Below are 14,556 nucleotides of genomic sequence, written 5' to 3'. Positions count from 1 at the left end.
GGGCCATCCCTGGAAGTTATGAAAGGAAACTGTGAGAAAGAGGGTGAGGAGTGGTTTTCTTTGCATGGAGGGTGGTTGAATCATGGAATGCATTGCCTGATAGAGTGGTGAGAGCGAGAACGGTCAATGCGTTTAAAGAGTGGTATGATAGACTTTGTGTTTCCTAGGAGAGACCTCCCTCGATGAGTCTTGATAGACTTATGTTTCTTAGAAAGGACTTCCCGCGATGAGTCTTTTGACTCCATGGAGGCCTGAATAATAATAATAATAATAATAATAATAATAATAAAAACAAGAGTTATAACTGTGGTGAATCATATAAAAATGAGACCCTTAAAATCAAGACCGTTTTCTGAATTTTGCAAAGACATGGCTGGAGTGGAACATTCAGTGTTACTATTTCACTGTGAGACAAGATGGTTTTCACAGGGAAAATGTTTACATGTTTACGAATTAAGAGACAAAAATAGCAATCTTCTTGGAAGAAGAAAATCACAAAGAAGCAGAGAAGTTTATAGACCACATATTTGTGATGAAATTGTGCTGCTTGGTGGACATATTTGAAAAACTAAATATATTAAACTTGCAACTCCAAGGAAAAATACATATATCTTAGAAATAAGTGACAAAGTTAATGCTTTTTTTTGTAAAAAACTAGACTTATGGAACAAAAAGGTAAAGCAACAAAAATTAGAAATGTTTGCAAATGTGGATGAATTTATCAAAACCTACAAGGCAGAAGAGCAACACATTAAAGTTTTATTTGCAACTATTGAAAATCATTTAACAATATTGATGAAGAATTTTAGAAACTGCATTGTTTAGATTATATTCAATATAAAATGAAATATATATTGATCTTTAATTGACCATGATTTATAAACATCTAATACCAACAAGTTTTGCAGACGGGGGTTGTCTTTGTTGGTATTAGATGTTTATAAATCATGGTCAATTAAAGATCAATACATATTTCATTTTAATTATATGTTTGAATGACCAAATATAATCTAAACAATGAACAGACTTGATGATGATATGAAGCAAAAGGTACATTGTTTTGAGAAACTCAAATGCAAAAAAAAGTTAGACTTCTAAATCATCTAACTTTCTTAAAAAGATGCAGAAATTTTAACATTATTCCCAAGTTTATAACATTTAAAGAACAATACCACTCAAGAAGAGCAAAATAAATATATACTAAGGCATCCCTGGCCCTACTACGTGAAAGAATACAACACGTCAGATTTGAACTTAACAGAATAGATCTTTCGTGCTTCTGACTTTTTGAAGTTATTTCTAATAACATAGAGAGCAACTTATGGACAATTCTAGATAAGATGATTTACAAAGTTTCAACAAAGGTTTTTTTTAATTAGTAAAATAACTCAAATCAAAAAATTCAACACACTATATGAAAAGTATTACAACTCCGGACTGAGCCTCCCTGATGAAAAAGTGATTTTTCACCTTTCGGACCATATATTGACACAACCAGAAACTGAAATACTTAAGAAAGGATTCAATTTTGCTATCGTCCCAGATTAATTCCTAAGGTCGATATCATCAGTGACATAGAGAAAGCACTCTCATCCTTTCCAGAAACAACGGCAAATGATCTGAGATTAAAAAGTGCTATTATCCTTTCAATTTCAAAGCCGCCTAACCTAAACTTAACACCCCAAGAAAAAAGAGCTCTCTCAAACTTGAAAAAGAATAAACAAATAACTATCTTAAAAGCAGACAAAGTAATGCCACAGTCATTTTAAACACCAAGGACTAAATAGCCAAGATTTGCAGAATTAGTATCAGATTCATCAACGTATCACATATCAATTTTTCATGTTGGACCCAACATGAAAAAACCACAAGGACACTAATAACTTATTACAGAACATGACTAGTTGGTCAACAGACTTGCAATGGAATCTGAAGTCACTACACCCATTGATGCCATGATTGTATTGAGCCCTGAAAGTCCACAAAATTGGAGTTCCGCTATGCCTGATCATTGATGGAAGAAATGCTTCCACATATTTATTGTCCAAACACCTCTCCAGCCTCCTAAAAGGACATATCAGAAAATCGGACACTTACGTTAAGAATTCAAAGCACTTTATTGAAAAACATCTTGATCTTAAAGACAGACATTCTCACTAGCTTGGACATGGTATCTTTATTTACCAACATCCCAGTAGAAGAAGTTATCAGTATCCTATACAATCTCTTCTCTGAAGATACGGTTCACCTTTTTCATCATTGCCTTAAATCTAATTATTTTAAATGGAATGAAACGATATATGAGCAACTAAATTGCTTAACTATGGGCAGCCCCTTTCGCTGCCCTGTGCAGATCTGTTCATGGAAAAGCTAGAAACAGACATCCTCTCAAAATTAGACCCAAAACCTTTAGTGTGGTGGAAGTATGTAGACAATGTCTTCATAATTTGGAGGAACACAAAAACAGCTCTTTTGGACTTTTTAATCAAAATTAATTCCTTTCATCAAAATACAATTCACTCTGGAACTGGAAAAATAATCAATTACTATTTTTGGATACCCTAATCAAGAAACTAGCAGATGGACATATCAAACTAACAGTCTACCGCAAACCAACACACACTGGATGCTACCTTCATTTCAAATCAACTCACCATATTTTCCAGAATCTCAGCATAATACATATGCTCAAAAATAGAGCCACAAATATCATCTCAGAAGAAAAAGAACTCTATGATGAAATTACTCATATATCAGAGACATTAATAAAAAAATGGCGATCCAAGGAATTTAATCAACAAGATTCTTCATAGAAACCTCCACAACAACCTAGCATCACTCAATACAGTTCATCCATAGTTATTCTTTATGCAGGTACAGTGTCCGAAAAGATCGCAAAACTTTTTAAACCTTTCAACATCAGAGTTGCGTTCAAACCGGTCAAAACTGTCTGTCATGTTTTAAGATTGCCAAAAGACATTAATGCTTTTTTCAAACATGCTGGAGTGTACAACATCCAATGTGCTTGTGGTCTAAATTAGGTTGTTATTAACATATAGGAGATGTTAATAACAACAGAACAGACAACTCAGTCTAGCCCATCATTTCGTGATTACTAACCATACCACTGATTGGGATAGCAGCTCCATGCCTTACCTAGAAGAAGATTTCTGTTGTAGAAATTTCAAGGAAGCCATTGTAGTCCTCCGTTCTGGAGAAAATCTTAACAGAAACCAGGGAATGATAATATCTGACATATGGAAAACCTTAATAAGATGACTCAGTCTGCCAGAATTGAATTTTGCTCAAAACTACAGAACGTGCTCTCATAACAGTGACTAACACAACACGCTCCATGCATGTAATGTTACGCATTCTGTTTTAATGTTTAATTTATATGATAGTGTTACTCCATTTTCTCTGTACTAGCCACTTTGAGTTTTTTTTCTCTTACCATTATAAGCCGTGAAAAAGCAGAACAGCCCCATTGGCAACACTTGCTGGTATTAGATGTTTATAAATCATGGTCAATTAAAGATCAATATATATATATTTCATTTTTGTATATTTGGGCCAATTGTTATCCTTTGAGGATTGCCAAAGAAAAGAGATTGAATGAAGAATTCACCTTGGATGGATGGTTTATGGGAAAAAGAGAGACATATTCAGAAGTAAAAAATACACGTACTAACCACAGTAATAAGTTTTAATACGTAAATATTTCATCCCAAGTACCTTGGAACATCCTCAGTACAGTAATTCAAACAATACTAGGAATAACATACAGTTAGGTTGCATGATTACAATGGAATCTTAATATGTGTGCAGTAACGTGTTATAGAAGTAAATTAAAATATAACTGAACAAAAAAAAATAAAATAAAATAACATATATAAAGAGATTATTTTACACAATTTTGTATGACAATTTCCCATAAAATATCTATGTATTAAAACTTATCAATGTGGTTAGTACGTGTGTTTTTTAGTGATGAATTCACTACAGGTTTCATTGCATAAAAAATATTCAGAAGTGACATCCCTATGAGTCTAAAAAGGAAAGCTTTCGACCAGTGCATACTTCCTGTCCTAACATATGGAGGAGAAACATGGACTTTAAAGCAGCCCTAAACAAAAAGCTGAGAACAACACAACATCGCATGGAGAGATATGCTAAAAATAACATTAAGAGATTGGAAGACAAATACCTGGATAAGATCTCAAACAGGTGTCATGGATATTGTAAAATACATTAAACAGGCTAAGTGGAGATGGGCTGGCCATATTGCCAGATGCAGTGACGGGAGATGGACCAGAAAAACAACAGAGTGGAGACCAATGGATGGAGCAAGACAAGAGGAAGATCAAGAAGAAGGTGGAGCGATGAACTGGAACAAATTGCAGGAGTGAGATGGATGGGAGAGGCAGTAAACCGAGTGGTCTGGAAAATCATGGGGGAGACCTTCGTCCAGCAGTGGACAGAACCAAAAGGCTGAAGAAGGAGGAGAAGATATTTTTCATTTTAATTTTATAAACTACTTATAACCAACCACAACATAATGGCAATGTACGAGTGGGTTAGAAACTCATTTCAAATTACCTGTGAAGGTTTCTCTATTTCTCTATTGAAGAAGAGGAACAATTTATAGACTTCATGTCAAGCAGTGAAATCAAAGCCAATTTGCATCTAAATTGCTGATTGAATTTTGGGCTAGTGTTGATGATGAATTTTCTACACTAAAGTCAAGAGCTTTTCATACACTTTTGCTATTTTCAACATCTTATCTTTGTGAAATCAGGTTTTCTACAGTGGCTGCCTTAAAAATAAAATATAGATCTCAGTTAAATATAAAAAGAAAACTAAGAGTGTCAACTTCCAATTTATCACCATCATATGAAAAGCTTTCTCTGCAACACAGGAAGTCATTAATTTCGAGATTCATTGTTATTGTTTAGTTTTAATTAGTTGCTCAGTATATTTTGTAATATAGATATGTTCCCATAAGCATAACTAGTTTATTCAATACAGTTGATTTTATACATTTTATTTTATTTCAGAGTGTATTTTATAGTTTTGTTTTTATATTTATTTTGTGTCAATAAATAGTTTCATTAAATGCTTTTGTTTCAATAAAGTTGTTTTTCAGCTTTTTCTTTGATTTCCACTTTCTTTGTGCCTCCCCTTTAGGTATTTTGCACCCCATAGGTTGATAATCACTGCTTTAATATAAGGAGCAGAGTATTAATGTGGACTTCTTCCCTTGTAGGATGTTAAGATAAACTTTCCAACTCCTGTTGAAAGATGTCAAAGGAGCAAATTTTGTGTGTTCTAGATACCAAGAATTTTATAATTCCATATTTATTTTAGGTGGATAGGGTACAGATAAAATAGGAATATAGTAACCTGTAAAAGTTGGTTTACGGTAGACAAAAGTTGAAACTGCTTCATCAGATTCTCCTTCTGTTTCTATAGTAAAATTGATTTGAGGATGTAAATTATTAATTTTGTGTAGAAAAGAAAGAAGCTCCAATTCACTGCCACTCCAAATACTGAAAACATCATATATATAAGGTAGTAGCCAAAGAGAAAGTTGAGGGTTGAGAGTTAAGATTCTTTCTTTAAAATATTCAAAACAAAAATCAGCCAAATTTGGTGATAAAGGTGAGCTCATTGCATTTCCTTCATTCTATTTGTAAAGTTTATCTTTCCAGGTGAAATATCCAGAAAGTCTATAATGCCTGATGGAAATTCTTGGAATAAAAAATCTAAACTGTAGCATATATGTTTCATGTAAATACTGATATTGTTTTCTGCCAGTAGTTTAACTAAGCAGAAGGTATGGCAGGAGTTATCTTTTTCACTTTCAGAGTAAAGTGTCTTTCAACATGTGAGAATTTATACAGTTTATGAACTCCTCAAAAGTTTCTTTTCATGTTTTCAAACCAGTCATTAGTATAGCACTTTGAAATATATAGTTTTATACACGACAGAGGTCAGTTCTCCATTTACAAATGACCATGAAGAACAAACCAGAGTTCTGTTTAATGATTCTGTTTTCATATAAGAACTGGTTTATAAGTTTTTCCAAGATTGTTCTTTAAAGCTGATCATTTATAAAGAACAATGTTAAAATAATTTCATCACTATCTTGGAAAATTGAGTTATTTATCCAGTTTATTTTGTAGTTACTACATCTGTGAAGAGAAACATGACATCCCAAGAGGCCAATGCATCCAAATCTCAACATCCCATCTTAAATCATGGATGTGAAGAGTGCTAAATTTTTTATGAATGATTAGATCTTTCCCACGTGATACAAATATACAGTTTTGCAAGGGTAAATGATAGACAGTAAATTGGTGAGGCAATAACTTCAGCAGGATGGAGTAGGATCTCCAGTATGTGCATATAGAGATTATTGTACATTATCAATGTTGTCTGGTGTGCTTAGTAGAGAAGTGAAGTGACCTAAAAAAAGTTCCAAGTTTGGCCACCAGAGCAGAGATTATCTAACTTAGCCTACCCACAGTACTAATACTATAACCATGCTGTGACATATAAAGATTATAAATATTACCTGACGTTTAACAGCTACACAAAACATGTATATTGGAACAGGATCGTGATAATAGCAAACTGAACTGAAAGCAGTACATCCCTTTGTTTCAGGCACCTTGATCCAGTCAACATCATGCCCATCCAGAGCTCCAATTGGTATTAGTCTAATATGCCGTTGCTTGCCTGAAAATACAAACAAAATGAGATAATAATAAAGATATATCATTTACAAAAGTTCCAAGAACTCAGCTACTTGGTAAGAATTCTAGCTCCCTTTAAAAACATTTTTTAGAATTTTTGTAAGCATTATCTAAAATTAGATCAAGAAATTTGTAAAACTAAAACTCAAAAATTATTTATAAAAATAAGGGTGAGAAAGGATGTAAGTTACTGGAAGAAGCAAAGGATGTCAATCTACTTCCAAAATTAGTCTGGGTAGTGGCCCTTCCCTTAATGCATAACATTATATATATCTGCAAGGAGATGTGTTTTGCTTTATGGGAGATACTGAGATAGGAGTGTTGGTAGCTTGCTCCACCTTTGCAAGGGGTTGCCCAGTGTTGTACCACTTTACCCCAGGTGGTACAACACCTGGGGTAAAGTGTTTGTGCCTGAAGATACTTTCAGGTGCAAACTTTGTTTGCACACACTTGGATAAAGGATTAAACTAAATTTATTATACTACTTCCAAAGTATGAGTCAATATGATTTTATCACTTAGTGAAACACCACTTCGCTTATTGGAGGATCAAAGTGGCTGTTGGTGTATTTGGTCTCTAGAGAATAATCTCTATTTTCTATAACTCCCTCTGTTCTTATATGCAGTGTGGGTAATGCTTTTTAGGGACATGGAAAACACACAGTGGGTACTTTGAACCTCCCCCATTTGCAGGCACTCAGCAATAAAGCAGTTTCACAGGAACCACTTTATTGCTATACCTTCTGGAGGCTTTCTGAAAGGCTAGAAAATAAGATTTATGTTACCGCCAGTTTGAATATATGCAATTTACAGACAAAAATACATTACAGCACGAACGGTATTATATTAGTTTCATAAGATGGTGCCACAACTTCCTGTATAGGACTCGAAGCCATTATATCATCATATCTAGCTCTCCAGGCACAATCTAACTACCAGTCAGATTGTGTCCAAGTACAGTGGATAGAGAATCAATGACCTCTCTCTCTCTCTCTGGTGGATGTATATCTACAAGTCTTTCGCGTCTTACTGCATGCCCCATTTCTTTAACTAACTCCTTTCCAACACAGAGCTTTGTTAAGTTCAGAAACAACTTTTATAACACTCCGAATAAAATAATCTCTTTCAAAAAAACAATAGCAAAAATTTTAAAAAAATAAAAAATAAAAAGGAAAACTAAAAACTAAAAAAAAAAAAAACTTCTGCATTTACTTCTCAACATTTATGGCTTAATCATAAACACCAATGATCTGCACATCCACTTATAGCCTTCTGAACCCAACCTGTTCTCCAACAGAACCTCAAATGGCAGATTGTCCACTTCAACTTTTCAAACTACACTCTTTGTGATTTCTTCTGTCACAAAATTCTCTCACACATTCCATGTCAGAGAATGCCAAACCTTAAATCCTCTCCTTTATGAAGTGCTGGGGCTGAAAATTTTCTTGTCTTGTTCAGTTGCATTTATTCATTGTCTCTATCACTCTCCAAATTCTGATTTATCATTCTCACCTTTCTGATTATTTATCTTTAAAAAGCTAGATTTTCTTCAATCCAAACAATGAGATCTTCTTGTAGGAAATTGGCATTACAACGCAAACTTTGTTCCCTTCCCTAATTCTACTGATCAAGCTGGAAGATATGATGAAGTATTTGCCATTGCCAATGATCTTACACAAACTGACATCTAACAAGGAAAATACCAGATAACCCTCTCCACTTACCAATACCCGTGATACCTTCTTAACAAGCTGACCCTCCTAATATCATGTAGATATCAGGTCACAATCTCATCCTTTGCCACTAAATGTCCTTCATATAGCCATTCTCAATCATCTTAATCAAAAACTAATTACAGTTTTTGCTCATCTTACCCAACACCTATGCTGACAGAATAACCAATGCAATTTTTAATAGAACAGAGGCCTTTGTCCTCGATTCTGCTTAAATCTGTAGACCACAATCCAATCCATAGTTTTAAAATAAGTGTGCCAAAACAATCCAAGAAAAAAAAGTTGCATAACAAGCCAAAACCCTGCTTCATGCTCAGCCTATACTGAGGCTGCAACAGCTACAAAACAACCATTGGCAAACCCAAACAAATTTAAAATGGCCAAGTGAAGAAAACTTTGCATTCTGCTCAAATAGCTGCTGAGCCTTTTGGTCCCTCGACAGGGTAATTGAGTACAACTTATGCTTTTTCATGTGGTCATCTCTCTCTCTCTCTCTCTCTCTCTTGTTCTGTCACATACATCCAGATAGTACTATCATGACATCATCTAAACACGACCAAATCTCTTTGTATTATTCTGCTTCTTCTACTCTTACATAAATGACAAGGTGAAGTATCTCCTACTTTGTACTCTCAAGTGCAACTCACTGCATGCTTCCTTTGGGATTCACAGACAATTCATCACAGGAATTCATCGCGAGGGTAAATTCATTGCAGGAAAATTCATTGTGAGGGTAAATTCATTGCAGGAAAATTCATCGCGAGAAAAAATTGCTGAAAACATTATTCGCTAGAAAATTAAAATGCTACTGCATTAATACCAAAATATAAAACGTAAATGCAGTGCAAGATAACTTTCACAAAATATAGTTTTTTTATGTATTTATATATTATTTGTTTAGATTTTAATTAGATATTCATAATATTTTTATTCTTATACAATGAGAGTAATATATTCATTAATTGGTGAGTTTCCTAAGTTCAGTTTCATTGTAATTTTTATTAAATTTAACCTGGTTCGGAAATTCTGCTCAAATTCCATGACCAAACATGGAAACCACTCAAGCCTCCAATAAGCAGTGCTGTGGTATCACATCAGACAATGAAATTCATCTCTTACCTAAAAGCAATTACAAACCATGCCAATTGCGAGTTTCAAATCCACAGCTCATCGGTGGCAGATGGTATGCTATCTAGTCGGTTGTTAAAGACATGATATTTCTGATTATAGTTTATTTTTGAACGTTTCACAAGAGAAGTAATTAATTACTTATTTCACTTTGGGAGCATGCATCTATCTATCTATATATGAAGACATTGAACGAATGCTGTTACATTTTCCTAGCACTTGTTTAAATTGGTTGTGTAGCTGTGTCTAGTTCAGTGCATTATATATTTTGGTGTTGCCAAGGTGTACACCTAAGCAGTGGCACACTCAGGATTTAATCTTGGAGGGGGCTGAGCACTCAAGATTTAATTTTGGGGGACGGGGGCAAATCTGACTGAGCATCTGCAGTGATCGCCAATACATGATATCCGTGATCTCCTCTGGGCCCAGCTCGGGCAAACGAAGTAGCACTCAAGCACTACTTCGTTCATCTTGCGTTTACAGTGGCCAGGATTCCAGAGTGCTATAGGGTATTCCCACCTTATGTGACTGCTAATTCATAAGTACCACAGAAATAGAAGACATGACACAACATAAATTAAAAAAAAAAAAAAAAAAGAACTTTAATTAGGGAAAGATTTTTAGAAATTTTTCTAGTGTTTTTTCCTTTTTCTTTTGGAGGGGGCCAGAGTCCCCTTGGCCCCCTCCCAGGGTGCGCCAATGCACCTAAGTATGTTTGTTCTTCATTTAACCAGGTACATTCAATCGGAGAATCAGTTTTGGCCTTCCATCTGCCTGACCACAAACCAGTGGTTTTTGCAGAGTTTAATTTGGCCCATGAGGCTTGCATATAGTCTGTGTGCCTCATTGGTTACTGTCATTTCTTCGTCATTACGGATTATTACTGTGATGTCATCAGCATATGCTGATAGGGTTATTTTTTGATGTGGCTCTATTATGCTGGTTCGTTTGGAGATGATGGTGTCGTGTACTCTTTTCAAGAAGGGTTCTATGGCCAGTGTGTATAATTGTCCAGAGAGAGGACATCCTCGTTTGATCCCTCGAGAGAATGGCAAAGTGTTGTTAATTTTTAAATAGAAGATTGCATCTCTGTATAGCAATTGCACTGTTTCAATGATGAGAGGGTCAAAGCTGAATGCCTTTAGGACTTCATAAAAGTACTCGTGCTCTACCCTGTCAAAAGCCTTCTCCTGATCGAGGCTGACGAGTGCTAGGTTTTCATTTTGGCTTTTTGCAATGTGGATGAGATCTCTTATTAAACGGAGGTTATCATGTATTGATCTTTCAGGAACAGAATAAGTTTGATGTTAGCCAATAACTTCAGGCAGTGTTGGCTTTAGTTGGTTTGCAATAACTTTGGAGATGATTTTGCAATCTGTATTGATTAGTGAGATTGGACGCCAGTTTCGGATATCTGTGTGGTCTCCCTTCTTTGGTATCAATCATGCTACTGAGGTCATCACCGATTCTGGGAGCCCACTGAGGTAGGCTTCTTGCAGTGTTTAAAGAGAAGTGGTCCAAGTTGATTCCAGAAGTCTTGGAGAAACTCTGTTGTGAGACCATCAAGACTGGGAGATTTATCCTTTGGCAAGGATGTGCTACAGTTTTCAGTTCCTCTAGAGTGACTGGGTTTTCTAAGTGATTCCAATTTGTTGCAGAGATTCTTTTTGTTTCTTTCAGTATTTCGTGAATGGCGTGAAGGGATGTTCCTGTAGAGCTGTATGCATTCTTGTAGTATTGTAGATTTCAGAAGTGATTTTACTTGGATCTTCTGTAATGCTACCATCTTGAAATTTAATAGCGGAGATGTAGTTTGCTGCCTGGTAATTTTTTTCTAAAGAGAAAAAATATTTCGTGGGTGCCTCTGAGAAATTTATTTTTGTATGCCACGATCTAAATAGGGCACCCTTTGTGGACACTTGTAAGTGTCTCTGCATGGCTTGGAGATCTGAATTATATTCAGGGCTTTCTTTTGGTAGATACTGGAGTGGTTCTTTGAGTTGTCAGATGCTAATGTTTCTCTGTTGATTCTTCTGGTGACTGTAGATCTGCGTGAAGGATTTTATTCATGATTTTAAGTGGGGCCACCATGTTTTCAATGGTTCTGAATTCCCTTTCGAATGAGTGAGGTTAGTCATTAAAGCCTGAGTTTTTATTATATAATTTGAATCTTTCAGAATGGTACTGTTGAAGATCCAGTAGGCACTTCCTGCTTTGGATGCTTCCAAAGATAATGAAAGTTGCAGCTTTATGAAGCGATGATCTCAGATGTAGGAAGGAATATGTGAGATGTTTCTAACTAGAGGAACTATGTGTTTGGAGATGTAGTATCTGTCCAGTCGTGCTTGGTCCAACTGGTACCCTGTTCTGGATTGCCGACGACAATACACTTCATCTGAACAATAACTAAGAGTGAAACTGAACTGTAATGTTGATTCATTTATTGCATTCTCTATTGTATATCCAAAAGGAAAATCTTTCTTTCTCTGTAATATATATACTTATATACAGTGATACCTCGGCTAACGAGTGACCCTGCTAATGAAGATTTTTTCAGACTCAGCTAACGAATGTTTTAGTGGATGCGCGTGCTAACATAAAGCAGCAAACATGAATGCTCATGCCATTCCAGGAGCTTATCTTTTCCATCTGTATGTGTGTGAAAAAGAAATGAGCTGACCACATCACATAGGGGAGACCCACCAACCCGACTGGGTTGTTTACATTCGAGACAACGAGAAGTGAGATGCCTCATACCAGTGTCAGTACGGTGCACGTTCCGTGTGGCTGTGAATGCGAGAGGTAAGTGTGATAGCATTAATTCTTTGCTTGGCGAAATTCTACTATGGGGATTAATTTATAATTAGTAAATTCTAGTCTTATCTAATTAAATAAATAATATGCTATATGTCATATTTCTTTTATATTTTTCAGAAAAAAATTTTCTTGACAATGGGTCCAAAAAAAGTAAGCTACAAACCCAAGGGAAGCAGAAAGTTGCTCACAACTGAGCAAAAGAAAGAAACAATTTCAGCATATGAAAGAGGAGTCAGAATTGTGAATTTAGCAGTGAAGCATGGCATAGCATCATTCAGTAACTACAATTTTGAAGAAGGAGAAGGAGATTAAGGCAGCTTCAGTGGCAGCTGGTGTGAAGACCTTGGCCTCTCAATCCCAAAGAAGTTCCGTGAATGAAGAAATGGAAAAGCTTTTGATTATCTGGATAAATGCACGTCAAATGGCTGGTTTTTAAAAAAAAAACCAGCCATTCAAAAACCAGGCTTCAAAAAAAAAAACATCTCAGGAGATGTTTTTTTTTTTTTTTGAAGAAAAATGTGGCAGGACACAGTACAGCAGAGGCAGAGGAAGAATTCAAAGTAAGCAGAGGATGGTTTGAGAAGTTCAAGAGAAGGTCAGGGATCCATAGTGTAATTAGACATGGAGAAGGAGCCAGTGCAAATAAAGAGGAGGCTGAGAAGTTTGTTAGAGAATTTCAGGAGTGGACCATCATTCTTAGATACAAGCCAGAATAAGTTTAATTGTGATGAAACTGGGTTGTTCTGGAAGCACATGCCCAAAAGAACTTTCATCACAAAAGAAGAGAAGTGCCAGGGTACAAATCTCTGAAAGATAGAATAACTCTTTTATTTTGTGCTAATGCAAATGGTGATCTCAAAATTAAACCAATGTTGGTCTACCACTGTGAGACACCAAGAATTTTCAAGAAGGAGAATGTTTGCAAGCCCATGCTTAGTGTTTACTGGAAGTCAAACACCAAGGCATGGGTAACAAGAAGCATATTCACAGAGTGGATCGTGCAGGTGTTTGGGCCAATGGTGAAAAAGTACCTGAGAGAAGAAATTTGCCTGAAAAGGCTGTGCTTCTTCTGGACAATGGTCCAGGGCATTCACCTAGCTTGGAAGAAGATTTGGAGGCAGAATTTAACTTCATCAAAATAAAATTTCTTCCTGCAAACACCACATCTATTTTGAAACCCATGGACCAACAGTCATATCAAACTTTAAGAAATTGTATACAAAACACATGTTCCAAAGATGTTTTGATGTAACTTCATTTACCAGTCTGACTCTGAGGGAATTCTGGAAGGATCATTATCATATCCTTCATGCTATTCAAGCCATTGCCATGGCATGGGACAAAGTGTCAGTTAGGACACTTAATGCTGCCTGGAAAAAGTTATGGCCAGACTGCTGCAAGATAAGAAGTGCTTTTTCCAGTGTTCAAGATGCTGAAGATGCTGCTGGGGAACTTGCTGACATTGTAGATAAGATAGTCTCCTTGGGCAAAGCATTACATTTGGAGGTAAATAAAAAAGATGTAGAAGAATTAGTTGAAGAACACTCAAAAGATCTGACAACAGAAGATCTTGAAGAGTTGAAAAAGCAACTGAATTCAAGAAAGAGACAAGGAAGATAGAGGATTTTATTGATGTCCTCCTCATTAGAGGAGGACATCAATAAAAATTCTGAAAAAAAGAGAAGTTCAATCAACCTTTGACAGATTTTTGACTTCTCCTTTAGCAAAGAGACAGAGGCCAGCTACTGAAGAAGAGGAGACTTACCTTGAATAAACTTTGAAAATTTGGAAGAAGAATAATAAAAACATTGTGTACATATTTTCAGTTTAATAAAGTGTATATAATAGTGTAACGATCGTCAGTTTTTCATTCTACTTTCCATTCTACTTCATCTAATTGGGTAGCTGTTTATCTTAGCCTTTGGTGAGTTTTGCCCTTTTATAGTGTGCTTTTTACTATTTTATAAAACTTATCTTTAAATAGTAGGCAGCATCCAGAACGAATTAAACGATTTTCTATAGAAACCTATGGGAAATCACATTTCAGCTAATGAATGTGATTCCGGAACATTATCTTCGTTAGCAGAGGTATCACTGTACTTATAATATGTAATATTATAA

The 14,556-nt window shown here is 35.5% G+C and overlaps 1 protein-coding gene across 1 annotated transcript in view; it reads right to left on the bottom strand.

Moving 5' to 3' along the window:
• The window catches only part of LOC150101467 (serine/threonine-protein kinase Genghis Khan-like), an 896,778-nt gene that overhangs the window by 149,722 nt on the left and 732,500 nt on the right, over positions 1 to 14,556 (bottom strand). Inside the window, 1 exon segment of the mRNA XM_090400803.1 lies at positions 6,578 to 6,741. Within this exon segment, the coding sequence (XP_090256929.1) occupies positions 6,578 to 6,741 (164 nt within the window).

This window comes from Typopeltis vanoorti, chromosome 11, assembly GCF_054136105.1.
Source record: "Typopeltis vanoorti isolate ZY-2024b chromosome 11, IOZ_Tvanoo_1.0, whole genome shotgun sequence".
In the NCBI taxonomy this organism is placed as follows: Eukaryota; Metazoa; Arthropoda; class Arachnida; order Uropygi; family Thelyphonidae; genus Typopeltis; species Typopeltis vanoorti.
The sequence above is the reverse complement of the archived record's forward strand: the minus strand, read 5'-3'. Positions and strand labels throughout refer to the sequence as shown.